Here is a 19,202-nt window from a genome sequence, read left to right on the forward strand (position 1 = left end):
TATGCATCACGCCGCAGAGGATCCGTAGAGCGGACAGATCTCAAACTGAGAGTCGATTTGCTGCCACCACCTCAACCAGAAAGTGTTGGATGCAATCTTAGGACTAAGGTTTTTTTTGCGGAGGAGGGCACATGCCCCTTAAGGCCACTTTTAGCTACAGGGACCCTACCTCCAAGGGCCTGAAGTAATTTGTAAGGGGAGGAGGAAGCACCTCCCCTCCCCACTTTCAGCTTTGGGCCCCCCGGCGTCCACTGTATTTTCTTTTTTAAGAGTGGGGTTGCACTGCCCCCTCACAATTTTTCAAACTGCCTAGTTTATCCAGTATCCCGGGGCTGCTACTCGGAAAAAAAAGAGCCGCACGTCCCCCTCCCAGAGTTATTAATGGCCTCAGGGACCCCATCACCTGGGGTCGGCTCACTTGCTGTGTTACAGGGAGCCCAGACACAGGAGTTTCCCTGCCCACACTGGCATGGGCATGGAAACTTGTGTTTGCTCCAGCCGGACGGGAGCACTTTTTAAAACTCCTACCAAACAGGAGCAAACACAAAGTCGGCTCCCAGTGGCAGGAGCTTTAAATGAGGGCATGGAAACAGATCAAGATATTGCTCCTGCCTGCAGCATAAAAAGCTGCTCCCTCCAGGCGGAAGCAATGCCGGCTCCTGCACCATGCATGGAGCCAGTTGGGGCTGCGGGGGCCCTGGGCGCCCCCGCAGCCTACAATAAGTTTACGGTGGGTGCACTTTTAATTAATGCGGGTCCTGGGGCCCTCAGGGTCTAATGCGGCTCATGGAGGGAGGCCAAATGTTCCCATTAAAATAAATAAGGACCTAGGGGATGTTTTGCAGGAGTCTGTCTTCCAGCTCTATAGCTGGTTGGGAACACTATTGGTCTTTCCCTATTTCTTGTAAATACACTTTTTAATAGTGAATATGCAACTTGTAAACTTGGCTTGTAAAGAAGAGCGTCTGCTCGAAACCCTTCGCCATTAACGAAACACTTAACGAACCCTGGTGTGCGAGAATTTTCCTACTAGCTGAACAGCCGGTGGCTCTTCCTGACATTTGAAGCTGTGTCCCGACGCCCGGAGCTGGTAGTCGGGAGATATATGTCCAAGAAGGTTCTCTCATGGTGGAAAAGAACGAAGAGACACAAGGGGGTACTGTGGGAGGGAGGCTTTATTTCTGGCAGCACAGGCATGACGCGTTTCGGCTGATTGCCTTTATCAAATGCTGACTCTCACCCCCTCACTACCAACAGTCCGTATGAGTACCTCCAGTCGCCTCATCTCTTATAGTCCTCCTGATTGGTCAATCCGCATCACCTACAGATCTGTAGTTCGTGTGGGGAACCACAAATCCCAGCATGCACTGCACCGCATGCTAGGTAGGTGAAGCATCAGACAACGGTGTACTCCGTGATTATCAGGTATATGCAGAAGCGCTGTGTGGAACTGCTGCAGTCAGGGAATTCAAAACAAAGTTCTCCTCCCGCGATATAGATATATAGATATATATATATAGATATATCACACCATTCCACTCCCTCCTGATAAGGATGTAGAGCCGCACTCACAACATTTTGCTTCAAGCTATTTATTCGACTGTTGGGGCTGATAACCTGGCGCGTTTCGTTTACTCCTGTAAACTTCCTCAAAGGTCGGCCCACGCAGACAGGAAATGTTCTCGGGACCCAGTAGATCCTATTATAAATCCTTGCCGGCCCTCTAGTGGACATCCACAATGTGTCAGTGGCCAGGCATGATGGACAATGTAGTCCCATGTTTCCTGTTCTCTGCAATGTTCTTTTTCAAGATGTTGCCTTTGTTTTTTCGGTGTCGCTGGAATGCTAGAAATTCCAGAGATGTTGTGCCAGTTGCAGTCCGTAATTTTTCGTGCTGCTTGGAGCCATACCTAACTCGGGTGTTTGGTGGCAGCCCCTTACCCTAAAATTCGTTTTACAGAGCAGACAAGGTTTTGGTCCAAAGTCGGGTAATGTGGGGCTCTCTCGCTGGCTGCGCGTAACTCTTGCGGCAGGACCACGCCGCTATATATCTCACCATTCCACTCCCTCCTGATAAGGATGTAGAGCCGCACTCACAACATTTTGCTTCAAGCAATTTATTCGACTGTTGGGGCTGATAACCGATATATACACACACACATATATATATACATACACACACAAGCTATGTCTTCTCACACAAGTGCTACCAACTTCCTTCGCATGCCTCATGTTCTGCATGAACATAGTGAGCACTCCAAACAACACCCATTCTCAACAACTCGGGACAGATTATCCTGTATCAATAGGACTGAAACACGACAGGGGCACTTGTTTAGAGATGACTCACATAGCACATCAAGGCCACTCCATCCATACCGGAATGTCCTAGTTTGCACTTTAGATTAAGGGGCTGGGTAACCATTTGCTATTGTAAAATAGTACGGTGATAGTGTGCATTTTAGGGCAGCTGTGTTATTATTATTAAGTACTTACTTATGTGGCAGTCTTACCGGCTTTATGGATACTCTCCTTTCTCCACTTAATGATACCTTATCTCTACAAGGTGACCCCCTGGAAATAACATATGATCCAAAGAAATACAGACCTTTCTCTGCTAGAGGTTAGGTTTGTGTGTAAGGTGCCTTCCTGTCCTACCCTCCTCGTAGGATTCCAATAAAATGGTTACATTCCTATGACTTGATATGTTCTAAGCACTGAGGCAGTCTTGATGAAAATGTATAGTTTACCAGTCGGTGTAGTTTTGCAGCGTGAATCTTTTCTGGATTCATATGCTGTGTATTATTCTGTCATCTATTGGGTGGGTCCGGAATTGAAGAATTACACTTTTTTTAATTGCCCTTTTTGTTATTTTCCTTTTTTTTGTTTTTTACATTTCTTGATGATCGGTTTTCTCGGTCTATAGCAGCTATTCAGTTTTGGCTCACTTCTGTCCCTCAGATTTCTTCTTAGTCCAGAGGTACCAACTGACATTTAAGACAGTAGGGAAGTCTTCAGCACAAGTTCAACACTAGGACATTTGAGGTCAGGGGCAACTATGGACGTTGAGATTGGCAAAGAGTTCCGGACGCTTTTTTCCAAATAGTGTCAGAGAAATAACACTCAAATACTGAAGCAGGATAAATTATAGACGTTGGGCCATTTGAACCTCGCCGTCAGGAAACACAGACACTCACATTGTAAGGGAATGCCAAAGAGCACTTCAATCCCTCCTTGAAAAGTTTATACAGAATACTTTCCAAAGTGATCGCTGACAATTCGAACTGAAGAAAAGGAAATTTCTACAGTATGAATTCACATTAATTCAAAAGGTTTTTTAACTAGGTTTTTCATCTCCACCAGCGCTCATTGTTTCTTACACAGAAGAGATAATCAACAGTACATAAATCCTAACGTACTTTATTTATTGTTAGGGCTATAATCGCCTTGTAGTGTCTCACCCACTCTTTCCACCAGATACAATTTTTCATTGCCACTAAGATTTTTTTGCATTTCATGTAAACTTAGTGTAATAGTGAGAAGCATATAAGAAGAGAAAAAAACCATTAATCCTTTGTCCCCAAAATTTAACGCAGTGCCTGGTTTCGGATTTTTTCTCCTCCCACAACGAAGTCCACATGTAGCTGGCACATACGCAGCAGACACTTCTTAATCTGCTTACAATGCTTCCTGTTCATAGTAAAGGCTCTTAGAAGAGCAGTCACATGCCTGCTGCTTTTAAACTGGTTGCAGAATAAGTAATCAAAAACAGAATGCCTAACATAGGAGTATAACATTTTGCAGGAACTAAAACTAAACTGAGAACAATGGGTCAGGTTTACAGAATTGCTTCAAAGGGGCCATCCAGTGAATTTAGAAATCAAAGCAGACATCAAACAAAGGCACTTCTAGAATGTCTATAGGTGGGTGAGACCGAGTGGAGTTATATCATGATGGGATTAAGGGATCTTTTTCCCCTTCTGCCTGGATTGACCCTTTAAATAGTTATAAACAGTAAATCTACATTGGTTCATTCGAAAACAGTCTTTTATCGGTGCATACCTGTATGGATGTTAAAATTGAGGACACATCATAGGTGGGACTCCAACGGTTCTGAAGAATATCCAAACATATACTGCCATCGGCATAGACTAGAAACAAAAAAGTTTTTACTTTTTAACAATGCTTGAAAAAATATGCAGCAACTCAATTCTTGACAAGTTTGAACAGAGAGAAACACAGTAACATCAATAAAAGTAATTGTATATCAATCACAACGTAGTAAAAGTTGCCTTAACTGCAAGGCTAAATAGTTTCTTCATTAAATTCATATGCATTAAATAGACCCTGACCAAGGGCGTGGCCCGAAGCACTTTTCTAAACAAGCATTTGCAATGCAATAAGTCTCACATTTGCAAGGGTTTCATCTACTAGAATTCTGAATGACAATGCATTTTTTTAAAAACAGATAAATTAAAGGCATTGTCATTTACAACACCAATAGCATAAACTCTCGCAAATACAAGACCTATTGCATTACAAATGCTGCATCCGCGCCCTATGCAGACTGCAGGGTGCGATGTCACGACCAGTGAAAGTTAGGAGAAAATAAAACTATGCACTGCTACAATTAAGACGTTACTAGTGACTTCAAATACCAAGCAGTGGGAGGGTGGTGGGGTGAGGAGGAGAGGCGCTGGGAGGAGGGGAGGAAGCTTCCGTGCTGGTATGACGAACAAAACAAAAGCGGAAGGCTGCGTTATTTATGCATGGACAGGGTGGGGCGATAATGAGCTCAGCATTGCAGCATGTCCGAGCCCTGGGACGCACGGACTGCTGTTAAAAACAAAATTAAGGGGGCGCGGCCAAGATGGCGCTGCTCCGTCCTGCCATCCGGGCCCAGCTTACATCAAGTCAAGTCAAACCACTTTATTTGATTATTTAAAATCATAAAAGTATGCTATACACATACAAAAAGTTAAACATATTTGTTAAAAATATGTTTTATAAGGTAAAAATACAGTGCAAAAAACATTTAAAAATCATAAACAGTCAATTGCACGTTTAAAGCCATTGATCCGTATACATAGTCATTATATTTAAAGGATTGAGTTTCTTGTACAGCGTCCGTTAGAACCCTCCTGCTTCTAACAGACGCAGCAAGGAAGCTGGCGACACAAAACGACTTCAGGGGATTCCAACAGTTGTAAAAACATTAAAGCAGGTTTACATTGAATAAAATTCATCTTTTTCAGTAATAGGAGAATAAACCTTTTCCTGGCCTCATGGTACAAAGGACAAAAGATCATAAAGTGCAAGGTGTCTTGGGGGGGAAAAATCATCACATTTGCACGGAGCAGCATCCTCAAGCCTACTCCAGCCCTGCAAATCCCAAAGTACCATATGTATTTGGTTGAAACGGAATTTTGTCAATAGCCATCTATGAAAAGAATTAGTCACTATGGACAAGTAGGGAGACATCGCTAATGACAAAGTAACCAGAACATGTCCCCTGACCGATGGTTTACATAATTCTACTGCTTCCCGCTCTGCCTCACTTAGCTTAGTAAAATTTGTTTTTACCCAAGCTATGTCAGCCTTACATAGAGATTCTGGATTGAAAAAAATCTCAGGGCGCCCCATATACACAGCTAACATTTTTATATAAGACAACCACTGGATTTCCTTCATATTATCTAGGTTGATACAGTCCTTTAGAATCTTGTGGTTTAGGGAAAGGTACGAATTCAGCCAAATTTTGATCCATAGCAGGATAGGGGCAATTTTAATTATATCTGCTATGTATCCTATCCCCAACTCAAGATGGACAGAGTGGGTAGCTGTGGATTGTGGAAGGCCTAGAAGGGACCGTAAAAATTTATTTTCTTCTGTTTGAATGGGGACGGGTTTGGTAAACCCCCATATTGCAGCCCCATACCTTGCGATAGATATGGTCTTGGCTTTATAGATTGCCAAGATCGCCTCAAAGGGTTTCCCCCCCAATCTTTTAGCGAATCCTAACACTGCAGCAGAAGAACTTCTCACTGCGCTTACCTTTATTGAGAGCTGTGGGGACCAAGTTCCCCTATCATCAAAAACTACTCCCAAATATGTAAATACTTTTACTCTGGTGATTTCTTCACTGCCACAGTAAAAGGTCTTGACTTTATTTTTTGAGACACCAAACGACATAACATGAGATTTGCCATGATTTACCACCAGATCCAGGCTTTTCATAAAATCCCCAAAAGAGTCCAGCAATCTTTGTAGGCCCAGCGGGGTCCTAGCTAATAAGACAGCGTCATCGGCATAGAGGAGCACCGGGATTGGTGTTCCTCCCATGCGCTGGATGTCAGGAGTAGCTGTTAACAAATTTACCTCCAGCGAGTTTACATACAGCGTAAACAACATGGGAGCCAAGATACATCCCTGACGCACCCCTCTACCCGACTTATAACTGGACGTGCATTTCCCCTCGTTCGTCATCCTAATTGAGGCATTTAGGGCTTTATGCAGCTCGGCCAGAAAATACAAAAGGGACCGATCAAGGCCCATCTCCAGGAGCGTTGTCCACAACCTTGATCTATTAACTAGATCAAAGGCCGTGGACAAGTCCATAAAGCCCAGGAAAATAGAGCCCCTAGCCGCCTTCGTGTATTTAGCTATAATTAGGTGTAGGTTCAGACATTGGTCCTCCGTGCTCCTCCCCGATCTAAAGCCATACTGGGCGTCGGACAGTATGTTATTGTCCAAAGCCCACCCTGTTATCCTTGCTAGAATCTAGCAAGGATATAGGCCTATAGCATCTAGGGTCTCCCCTTTGACCCTTCTTAAACACTGGAATTATTATAGATCGAGACCAGGACTTAGGGAATCCTACACAGGCCGAGGTGTTGAAGACATTGGTCAAGATATTTGCCCAGTACATAGGGTTTGCCTTGTACATATCTGAGGGTACCCCATCCGGGCCTGGTGCCTTTCGTCCTGCTGTGCCCTCAATTGCTTTGACAACTTCTGCTAAGTAAAACCTTACTGGCATAACAGGAGGTTCTGAGGCTGGGGCCACAAAAGTTTCCAGTTCTAGATGACATCCATAAATTTTTTCAAAGTGGCTCAACCAGTCGTCCTCTGCAATATTTACTTCTAGGACAGTATTTTGAGTACAGGAAAACAAGGGGGTATTAATAATAGACCAAAACTTGGCACTATCTTTTAGGGTTGCTTTATCCATAAGCTCAGCCCATGCATCGTGTTTAATTTCATTTTTCCTTTCCTGAACTGCTCTTGAATACTCTCTCCTAAGCTGGGCAACCAGAACTTTATTCCTAGGTTGTTCCTGAAGAGCTTTTTTGAGAAGGTTGAGTTTTAGTACATTTGTGGTCGAACCAGCCCATTACCGGTTTATTTTTTGCTGGTCGACATTTGGGCGTTAGTTCTTTAGCCACTTGGGAGCAGATAGCTTCATATGAGGTTATTACATCCTCCCCATTAGAGAGGGGATCTCCACAGATGTTTAAATCCTGGGCGGCCTTAGCGGTGATGGTATGAAAAACCTCTTCTGGCACAACCTTACTCCATTTTAACCTCCTCCCCTGGTCTTTGGCTTTAACCTCCACTACAGCCTGTGGCGGAACAGTTTTATTTAAAAGCAAAAAAAAAAAAAAAACATTTACTAACTCAATCATCACAGGATTGTGGTCATTAAAAGTAGAAGGTATAGCATTATAAGCAATTACATATTTAAAAGTCCTGAAGAGAGAAATATGTAGTCAATTATTGTTTCACAATCCCTGCCTATATACGTGGCATCACGGGTACTTTTATCAAAAAACCCTGCTTCAAACAGATCGTTATTGGACAGGAGTTTCTCCAGTGCTTCCCCCTTGTGATTATGCTCGAAATGCTGCGGGGATGTGAAATCTGGCCCATCATTATCAATTAATAGACAGTTCTGACTACATAAATGCACATTAAAATCGCCCAACAAGATATATTGGCAAAAAGTGGTTTGCTTTGCATTAGAAGTAATTAAAAAGTCTGTCAACCAAACCAAATGTTCATTTGGGGAATCTGCGAATTATAGCAGTTCACTAGAATTAATTTGGTGTTATTAGTGAGACTTAGTTCCAGAATAAGAAAATTATGGGAGGCACTATCTACCCTTTTAACTCTCCCCCTTACATTCACAGATACCAATAGCACAAGGCCCCCTCTATCTCTACCTGCTGACGATCTCAGTGCAGGAACAAAATGCGACGTGAAACCATCCACCCAAAAATCACAGTCCTTATCCCAGGTCTCTTGAAGAGCCACAATATCATGTTGTTTAACAAAATTTAACCAATTACTATCATCTCTCTTGGAACGCAGGCCAGCAACGTTCCAACTTATCATATGATCCATGACAGGTGTATAAGGTCTCAGTCTCGCACTATATGGGGGGGCTCTAGTAAGGTGATTATAAAAGAACCCAAGAGGGCGCACACAAATACTATTGGCATCGTACGTCATAGAAGCTGCCCTTAACAAAACTGTAGCCACATGTTGTGGGTGTCTAAAATTCTTTCTAGAGGGGCCAATCCAGTTGGCCCTTCTGGTTGTTATAATGTCAGAGGCAAATTTTATAGGGAAACCACACCTCCTGTTCAACCACGACACAGTTTTATTTTTGAGGGAGTCATGCGATTCCTCGGGTGTCTGGGCCGAATGCATATCATAGGGCGGGACAATCCGGGGGAAGGTTGATAAATTTACTTCTCCTAGCATGATTGTTGCTAGAAGTACCATCAGGCCCTGTTGTCGGTCGTGTTGCTACACTCGCTACAGTGGTAGGGGCCGGGGTAACTGGGTCAGTTCTAGTTATGGGCTGGGTGGGTTGCAGCTGATTTTCAGCTCTAACTTCCTGCTCTGGCCCCCCCTATGCCCTTCCCAACCGGTTTTATACTGTCAGCCACAGCTAATTGTTTGGCTAACAGCCATCCTAGCCTCTTTACTTCGGCAGTAACACTGTCGGGTTTACGCACTAGGGGTTGGACATACTGTTCTAATTTTGCTTCGAACTTGGCTTCCAGGGAGTAAAGTAATTGGGCAAATTGGTCTGAACTTATTTTATTATTAGCCACATTACTTTCATCCTGTATTATGATAGACTCATCCATGTTGTTTTTTGCTGGTATAGAGATATCTACCCTTCTTTTTGAAGACTTCCCCCCCCCCCTTTTGCTTTGCTGTTTCCTGCAGGTTCTAACTGGTCTTGTAATAGACTGTGCCTCCTCATTGTCGACACTTGCTGTATTTAAAACTTCTAGATGAGGCTCAGAGTGAACCTGGGCTACCACCGTGGTAACCACAGCGGGATCCATTTCAGGGGTAGCAACCTCTGGGGGATTCTCCAGAGGGGTCGGGGAATCTAGGGCAGGATCATGTGGGCTTCCCCTACCTAGAGAGGCCCTCCTATCTTTATTGATTTTGTTTCCCATCTTCACCAGGTAGTTATCAATAGGGCCTGCCCCCGATGTGAATTTCTCCTGCGTGGCACTTGACATGGTTAATCCTATTTCCTAGGTTAGTACTAGTGGGGGGGGGAATAAAACAGGGTATGTGTCCAAAGCTGTACAAAGGGGAAATCAAAACACAATAATGTGGTTACCAAACAGTCTACCGTGTGAACACTTTACCAGATGTCAGTGTCCTGAATCTCCAGAGGTCCCGACATGGTTTGGCCAGAGTATATGGCCCAGCCCTGCCTCTTCCTGTCATAGACGGTCATAGACGGTCATAGACTGTCCCGCCCTTGTCCCGGCGCGTGCCTGCGGGACGAGGGACTGGTGTTGCCTTTCTGCGCCTCCTGGCGCTGCTGAGGGCGTCACTGGTGGTGGGAGGGGCCCGGTGGAGCCAAGCCCGGCCGGGAATCAGGCGGAGCAAGGCCCGGCCCTTTGCTGCTGGTGCTGCGGCGGAGCTGAGCCCGGCCGTGAAGGATGCGGGAACAGTTTGTTGATAACCCCCAACAGGACTCGGCCCTGGCACTGCCTTTACGCGTCTCCTGGCGCTGCCGAGGGCGTCACTGGTGGTGGGAGGGGCCCGGCGGAGCAAAGCCCGGCCGGGAAACAGGCGGAGCAAGGCCCGGCCCTTTGCTGCTGGTGCTGCAGCGGAGCTGAGCCCGGCCGTGAAGGATGCAGGAACCGTTTGTTGATAACCCCCAACAAGACTCGGCCCTGGCGCTGCCTTTATGCGCCTCCTGGCGCTGTGAGGGCGTCACTGGTGGTGGGAGGGGCCCGGCGGAGCCAAGCCCGGCCGGGAGACAGGCGGAGCAAGGCCCAGCACTTTGCTGCTGGTGCTGCGGCGGAGCTGAGCCCGGCCGTGAAGGATGCAGGAACAGTTTGTTGATAACCCTCCATTGCAGCATGTCCGAGCCCTGGGGACGCACCGGACTGCTGTTAAAAACAAAATTAAGGGGGCCCGGCCAAGATGGCGCGGCTCCGTCCTGCCATCCGGGCCCAGCTTACATAGCCTTGACCAGAGTGACACAGTTCACATCGTCGGACCTCCCTGGGGCCCAGACATCTCCCCGGCACAGTTGACCGCTGTTGGACGCGGCAGAATCCCGGGACAGCCAACTTCGGAGCCCGACAGTGCCACCGCGATCGAGGCCACGATCGGCCTAGCACAGAGGCCTTCAAACTTTTTTAGGTTGAGCCCCCCCAGCTGAATTATTTTTTAGATGTTGGGCCCCCCACCACCTGACAGAAATTTCTGTAATCTGGTACACTACATGATCGACTGCCACGCACATATTACAGGCCATATCCGGCAAATAATGTTCAACACAATAAGAGTGTTTAGTAAACTGGAGGTTTGTGAGTGGGTGTGGTGAAATGAGAGGTGTATTGCACAGCTCAAAACATAAATTTTCCAAGATAAAATGTGCGCAAATTCTATTCACTAGGAAGCTTTATTTTACACAGGACATATATTAATAATAACACCACCAACATGAATGTGACGGTGTTTACCCACATTTAGACTATCAATCTATGGGTGGATTTTTGCTACTGCCATCCTCAGGTTGTGCTCCACATCCAGTCTGGAACGGTACTTAGTCTTTAAAACCGCAAGTGCTGAGAACCCAATCTCACAAACTCCTTAATAAATAAATTGTAAGATGTAAAGCACCATGCATAAGTGAACTAAAGGGAGGATTGCTGTGATGAACCCACTATAGGGAACACATTATGGGTGTTTCATTAAGTGGAACTTAAAATATGGAACCTGACTTTGCTTATGGAGGCTTTGCATTCAAGTAGCAGTTGGATGTCACGCAAAAGGTCATATGCATGGTGTATAGATCCCACACATGAGCACACATAGAATACAGAATAGTAACACATAGGCAAGGCAGTAGCCAGACAATTTAAATACCTCCCACTCTGAACTACAGCTCTTATGGCACCAAGAAAGCAAAGTAAGTCATCACAACCCTCCCCATTTATCATGTACATTTTGTCATCTTTTAATTTTTTCACCGTTCATTGTCCTTTTATCTGTGTCCCATCCATATCCAAACCTTTTCAACCGTTTGCAAACCTATCCATCATCTAACTCATCCATCCACCCTTTCACTCATCCATCCATCATCCATCCATCCTTTCACCCAATCCATCCTTTCACTAATCCATCCACTCATCCATCCATCCATCCTTTCACCCAAGCTATCCTTTCACTCATCCATCCACTCTTCCACCCATCCATTCAAACATTTACCCTTTCACCCATTCAGCCATTATTTCACTTGCTTATCCATCCACCCAGTCACTCATCCGTCCACCCATTCAACCTTTCACTCATCCATCCATACTTTCTTCCTGCTCTCCACCCTCCCTTTCACTCATGTATGCATTCTTTGACTCATCCATCTTTCTGTTCTTCTTTTCACTCATCCATGCACACATTTGCCCATCCATTCTGCCAATCATTCATCCATGTTTTCACTCATCCATCTATCCATCCTCCCTTTCGCTCTCCATTCCCCTTTCACTTCGCCACCCATCCTTCTATCCACCCTTCACCCATCCACCCACTCATACATTTACTCATCCACTCATGAATCCATCCATCCATTGACCACTCATCCACCCTTTCACTCTTCTATCCATCCTTTTGTCCATCTACCCTCCTCACTCACTCATCCATCCATCCTTACATCCACCCTTTCACTCATCCATCCATCTATTCATTCATTCACCCTTTCACTTATCAATACATCAACCCATCCATCATTTCCCTCATCCATCCACCCATTGACTCGTCGATCATCCACCCTTTCATTGATCCATCCACCATTTCACTGATCCATCCACCAATTTACCCATCCATCCACCATTCTACCCATCCATCCACCATTCTACCCATCCATCCATCCATCCATCCACCATTCTACCCACCCATCCATCCACCATTCTACCCACCCATCCATCCACCATTCTACCCACCCATCCATCCACCATTCTACCCACCCATCCATCCACCATTCCACCCATACATCCACCATTCCACCCATACATGCACCATTCCACCCATACATGCACCATTCCACCCATACATGCACCATTCCACCCATACATGCACCATTCCACCCATACATGCACCATTCCACCCATACATGCACCATTCCACCCATACATGCACCATTCCACCCATACATGCACCATTCCACCCATACATCCACCATTCCAACCATACATCCACCATTCCAACCATATATCTATTTATTTCCCCTTTCTCTCATCCATCCTTCCACTCATTCACTCATCTATCCATCCTTTCCCTCACCCTTCCATTCACCCCTTCACTCATCCATTCATACTTTCACTAATCCATCCAGCTATTCACCCATTCCTTCACTTATTCACTCACCCCCTTTTCACATTAATTATGAGCTAAGCATTTGTCTGTAGAGTTGCAGACAGAAGAGGCCCATCAAGAACTTAGCCCCTGCTGTATTTCCTAAAGCAAGGGGTGGGGTGAGGTGGGGGGTGGGGGTCACTATGCCCCTGTACATAGGCAATCTGAAAACTTGGAAGTCATGAATCATGCATGATGCACAGCGCCAGAACCTCAGGGAACTGTGACATGGTGTTGTTTACAAGGCTTTAAGTGGGAAGAAAAAACTGGGGGTCTCTCCAAGGGGCCTGTCTGATGTAAATAAGGGCGTGTCTTTAAAACACTGAAGTTAAAAATATGTACTGAGCATAATGTGCAGCGACTGGTATTTTGCTGTTTCTATTATTGCATCCAGTAACATTAGACCTACAACAATCCATGAAAATAGGCTTTGTCAATGGATGTTAGTTTCATAAAATGAAAAAGCAGCAACTATGGCTTCCTTGCATAACACATTTTGTCTGCAAAATGTCTAATACACATTAAATATGAATGATAAAAAAACGCTATTTAAAACATTATGTTTAAAAATTACTCAAGGTCATGAGGGCAGGAATCTGTATAACAGATCTGGCTCTTTCAGCCCCCCAGCCCCACCACCCACCCTTCACTTCCACCACCTTTGAAAGGCTGGGGCCCTGGGCCAGAGCCCACTTTGCCCATGCCTTAAAACTTCTCTGGAAACTTTGTCTCCTTTCTGGGAAGAGCTAACTCTCCCAGGAGGGGGTTAATTAACTGAGTTGACCGCTTCAGCTGCAGTGGGAGGCAAGGGGTCTCCTCTGCTAAAACCGAAAGCATGTAGGTTTGTTTGCTTTCATTTTTAACAGAGGAGACTCCTTGCCTCGCACTGCAGCTGAAGCTGTCAACTCCGTGAATTAACCCCCTCCTGTGAGAATTACCCAGACAAAAGAACAGGCACGTAGTGCCCCATCGATTTCCCCTCGCACCCGCCTCCAGCCATACCAGATTTCTCCAAACAAAGGTAAGATTGGAGTGGGCCCCCCCCCTGGGATGGTGTCACGCCCCCCCAGGGGGGCGCGCCCCACAGATTGAAGCCGCGGCGAGGTGTGTGCAATGCAGCCTTCGGACGGCGAAGACGAGTGCGGAAGAGAGGCCTGCCTGCTGACGTGAGGCGGCGAAGTGTCTTGTCCGGCAATGAGACGAAATGGCGGCAACGATCCCTGCAGATGAAGCCTGGTGGTGAGCTGACGTACAAGTGCCCCGATAATCATTGCGGCTGCCTGCGACATCTCACTCTCCAGTCTCGAATTTCTCCTCTGGGGGGACGGCTGAGCCTTGCGTGGCGGTGGTCGGAAGCGGCGAGGACCGGAGCCAGATCCCTCGCAGAGTGAGACCTGGGGTTCTGGGCTGAACATGGCACAGAGGAGAGCGAGGGCACACCATGTAGAAAGACCGCACAGTTGAAATCTGCAAGATGCGCAAAGACAGATTCCGTGGGGGAGCGAGTGGATGACCTTGAAAACCAGACAGCGGCCAGAGATGAAGAGGTATCCCTGCTCTAACAAGAGGTGCACCAGCTACAAGATCAGCAGCTGGATCTTCAATCCCACACGGAGGATCTAGAGAACTGCTCTCACTGCAATAGAAAGATCCGGGCGGTACCCTCGGGGGGCAGAGGAGCAGGTCATTGAGGCCTACGTCCTAGATATGTTCCGTCACATTCTAGGAGGTCCCCCAGACCAGGAAATCCGACTAAACCGGACGCACCTAGTGGGCTTCAAGAGATCACCAACACCCCCTCCACCCGATATCTTGACATGTGTTCATGACTTTAAATTCAAGGAGCGCATTCTACGCGAGGCACTGTCCAATCATCCCATTGAATTTCGCTCATGCAGGCAACTTCTTTTTCAAGACTTGGCAGGTTCCACACTGCAGAAACGAACCGACTTCCGTCCCATTACTACATTTCTCAATTCCAAATATATCTCTTACTCCTGGGGGCATCCATTTCGTCTCATTTTCAAATGGGAAGGCATACTCCGCCAGCTACGCTCTCTGGAGGAAGCGACCCCTCTCCTTCGGCTCCCGGAGGCTGACCGCGTCGAACCAGAGAAACCTACCACCTCCAGCCACCGAGATGACAACAACCGCTGGCAGAGAGTCGGAACCTCGCCACTCGGCTCTCGCCCGGATCCAGATATGATTGCTAAAGAATGCTCGACAGTTCTTCAGTCCCTATCAGACGTCTCCAACAACGCGGACTGGCCTATAACTTTGGAGGAACCGTTTTTAGCTTTCTGGTTGGGTTAAACCGGGCGCGGTGGTAGAGGCTCCTGCTATCCATCCCACGTCTGCCCACGGGCAAACCGCCTGGGACATTTGTGGACTATTCATATCAAGGTTTCTTCTTTTACGTTCTTTGTTTGGGGTTTTTGGGTACTCTCCTCCTCCTCAGATGCTTATTAAGGGTTGTACTATGCTATCCCACTATGCCTCCAACTACTACAGAGACAGTACTGCTAAGTATAGAGAGTCTGAGTCTATACCCATAAGCCTCCTGAAATTCACATTGTGTCCCTGAACGTGAAGGGGCTGAACAACCCCACTAAGCGCCAAGCCCTCCTGTCCTACCTTGAGCCTTCAACGCCCATATTTGCCTACTCCAGGAGACGCACTTGCTCCCTGCTGATACCTACCGGCTGAGGTCAAGGGCGTTCCCTCACCGGATGTTCTCCTTCGCCACTTCTAAAACTGCTGGGTTTGCTATCTTGGTATCTTCTAGGTTCTCGGGACGTGTTGGTAGCAAACAGGCTGAAATTAAAGGGAGGTTCTTAGCTTACACCTTCACTTTAGATACATACACATTCTCAATAGCCTCTGTATATGTTGCCAATAGTGGGCAGGAGGGTTTTATTAAAAAAGGGGGGCGGGGGGGGACTTTAATATGGTATTAGATGGCGGCATGGACTGCTCTGGGCAAATATGGGGCCAGACAGGGACCCTATCGAAGACTGGGAAAAACTTACTTTATGGGAGGCGATGAAGGTGGTGATTCGAAGGATTTTCATTGGCATAACTTCGGCCAACAAAAGAGACGGACAGGAGAAACTGAACCGCTTGATGAGCGAGGTCATTGAGCTGGAGCGCAACCAGCAGCGGACTGGTGCTCCCAGAGTCTGGCAACTTCTAAAGGCGGCCCGGGCATAGTTGGCGGGATTGGATGTCGACAGAGCTGAATATGCGGCCCTTCGCCTCAAACATGACTTTTATAGAGAAGGAGATCGCTGTGGGTGTCTTCTCGCAAACCGTCTGAGCGCATAAACAGGCTGACAGAGTCACTGAGATACGGATCCCCCGTGGAGGAAGGGGGGGGGGGGGGAGAGTGGCAAGGACACTAAGATAGTGAAGGCTTTTAGGCACTTCTACGAAACGCTATACTATGCCCAAGCCCTACCTGAGACTGAACAGACTCGATACCTCCATGACGTAGCTACAGCCAGACTGCTTCCAAACCAGGCAGCGGACCTGGAGGCCCCCATTCGACTGGAGAAGGTCATCTCAGCGTTTGCTCGCCTGAAACTTAACAAAATCGCCCAGCCCTGATGGGTACACCTCTGGTTTTTATAAAAAGGTTCTGTGGAACGTGTGCCCCGCTTTTAGTGTGCGTTTTTAACTCAGTTGGGTCGTCACCAACCTCTTCCCTCCCGCCCTCCATGTTGGAGGCCTTGATAACAGTAATTCCTAAACCAGGAAATGATAAACGTCTCTGCGGCTCTTACCGCCCCATATCCTTACTCAACGTGGACCTGCAGATCTTTACCGGAATCTTAGCAGCCAGACCTCCCCCCCCCCATCTTCCTGGTCGGATAGACCCGACCAATCCGGTTTTGTTCCTGGGCGACAGTGTTCGATAATACCAAACGGCTCCTCTACTGGATGGACCGTTCGGAGCGCTTCCGGGCAGAACACAGGATCCTCTCGGTCGATGCCGAAAAGGCATTAAACAGGGTTCACTGGCCGTACCTCCGGGCGACGTTGGTCCATTTCGGCCTCCCGGATCGCTTTTTGATTGGCACTTCCAGAGTTATGCAAACCAGACAGCTACGGTGCGGGTGAATGGTGTGGCGTCAGCCGCCTTCTCTATTCTCAGGGGAACCAGACAAGGGTGTCCGCTGTCGCCGCTCCTCTTCGCTCTCTGTATGGAGCCTCCAGCTCAAAGAGTCCGAGACGATCCAGCCATTAAAGGAGCACACTTCGGGAGTTCGGAGCACAAACTCTGTCTGTATGCTGATGACGTGGCGGCGACCTTAGAACATCCTCTGGAATCTTTGCTGGCATTTGTAGACGAACTGGCCCGGTCTGCGCTAGCCTCGGGCTTTCAGATCAATGTGCATAAATCGCAATTTCTTAATTTATCATTAGAGCCCAAGACGCTGGAACTTCTACAGCGCACCTTTCAGATTCATGGGTCCATGATTCTATTACCTACCTGGGCCTCCGGGTGGCTTCCACCATTTCTGCCACTAGATAGTCGAATTACATGGCACTTTTGAGACAGGTTTGTGATTCCCTCCGCAATTGGAAACCCTAATCCTTTTCGTGGTTGGGCCGGATCGCGGCGGTGAAGATGGTGTTACTGCCCCAGATTGTAATGTAATGTAATGGACACTTATGTAGCGTTCCTACCACTCCAAGGAGTATCTTGACGCTCAACCAACCCGGATGAAAATAGGTTGGAGGGAAAGAAGCCATTTGGTGAACACATACCGTACACTAGTGCCCTGCATGCAGCATCTGTGAGGGAAAACACCCAAGTTTTTAAGGATTCCCTAAAGTGATTTTCATGGGACAGTGACCGAAGGTGCAACGGAAGCTTGTTCCAGGCCTTAGCTCCCAGGACAAACAGATTTCCCTCCTTTAGTTGACAACCTAAATCTGGGGACTATTAGCAGGTTCTGGCCAGCAGACCTCAAACAGCGGGTAGGGTGATACCGTTTAAAGCCACTGGACAGGTATTTGGGCCCTTGCTGTTGAAAGTCTATACCTATTCCATACTCTTCCACTGATGCCCCTGTCTGGAGTTATATCGGCCCTGCAGAGGGACAGAGAGCTTTATCTGGCGGGAATAGAGGGCTCGGTTGCGTTGCGATCTTACAGGGACCCGGTGGATGGGGGACTTGGTGTTCCCTACCTCTTAGCGTACTGGTGGGCGGCTCAGATGAGAGAGCTAGTGGAGTGGTCACGTCCTGAATCCGAGAAACACTGGTTATTCATGGATAGGTCCCTAGCTGCCTGGCCTTTATGGGGAGTCCTTATTCTTTAGCGCAAGGGACGACCTCGCATCCTGTACCTCTCGGAGGTAACGCGGCCCATATTACTGACTTGGGATAAGACTGCTATCGCCAGGGGGCTCATGACATTCCCATCTCCTATTAAACCCTTTGTACAAAACCCAGACTTTTCACCCGGCCTAGATTATGGGGAATTTCACCATTGGATGACGGAAGCCTGCCGTTCCGTAGGACATTTTTTATCTTTCCGGAACACGCCCTTTCGCTGAGTTTCGTACAGATCACGGACTTCATGAAATGGAGCGTTACCGCTACTTACAGATCAGGCACTGGGTGCTCCACAGGGAGATGAGGGAAGGTGCAGAGAGACTGCTCACGCCGTTTGGGAAATGGTTAATCACACGGCATAGCGATGCACGACTGACATCAAAGCTGTATAAATTCGGGGGCGTGGCATAGCCGGCGAGCATGGCCGTCGTGTAGAGTGTGAGCTCCGACCAGCCAGCAGATATCCTGATCTAATAATCCTGGCCCTGGTCATCGTGAACGGTTTCCAGTGACTCTGTATTGGTGCCCAGTCCCGGTTGCATCCTCCTACGGCGAGAGGCGGCGCCGGGGGCAGCTCCTGCGGTTGGAGAGCGTCCCGCCAGAGAGCCGCGATCGGAGCGGACCGGCGAGGCCTGTAAAGCCGGGGCCTAAATTTTGGCGGAGGCGGCCGCGCTGAGAATAGACACTGCGCGTGCCCACTGAACACCCCAGGACCGAGAGATCCTGTTGAACCGCGTCTCCTGCCGGATAGCAGTGGGTGGCTTCGGAGGCGGTGAGCCGGTGCAGGTGCCTGGGCCGGAGACAGTCGGAGAGAGGGGCCGCCATCTTGTGATTCTTCAACTGCCGCGCAGTTCGGCGGAAGGGCGAGACTGGATAGACGAGCGGCGCTGCTGCATCCCAAGGTCAGTGCGGAGTGTTGGAGACCCTGTGCGGCAGTGGATGGCCAAGTGACAAGTTGTG

The 19,202-nt window shown here is 47.7% G+C and overlaps 1 protein-coding gene across 1 annotated transcript in view; it reads right to left on the reverse strand.

Moving 5' to 3' along the window:
• The window catches only part of UBE2A (ubiquitin conjugating enzyme E2 A), a 186,185-nt gene that overhangs the window by 24,373 nt on the left and 142,610 nt on the right, over window positions 1-19,202 (reverse strand). The window contains exon 5 of the mRNA XM_086918559.1: window positions 4,063-4,151. Within this exon, the coding sequence (XP_086774685.1) occupies window positions 4,063-4,151 (89 nt within the window). The remainder of the gene's footprint in view (window positions 1-4,062; window positions 4,152-19,202) is intronic.

Source organism: Lissotriton vulgaris, chromosome 4_1, assembly GCF_964263255.1.
Source record: "Lissotriton vulgaris chromosome 4_1, aLisVul1.2, whole genome shotgun sequence".
In the NCBI taxonomy this organism is placed as follows: Eukaryota; Metazoa; Chordata; class Amphibia; order Caudata; family Salamandridae; genus Lissotriton; species Lissotriton vulgaris.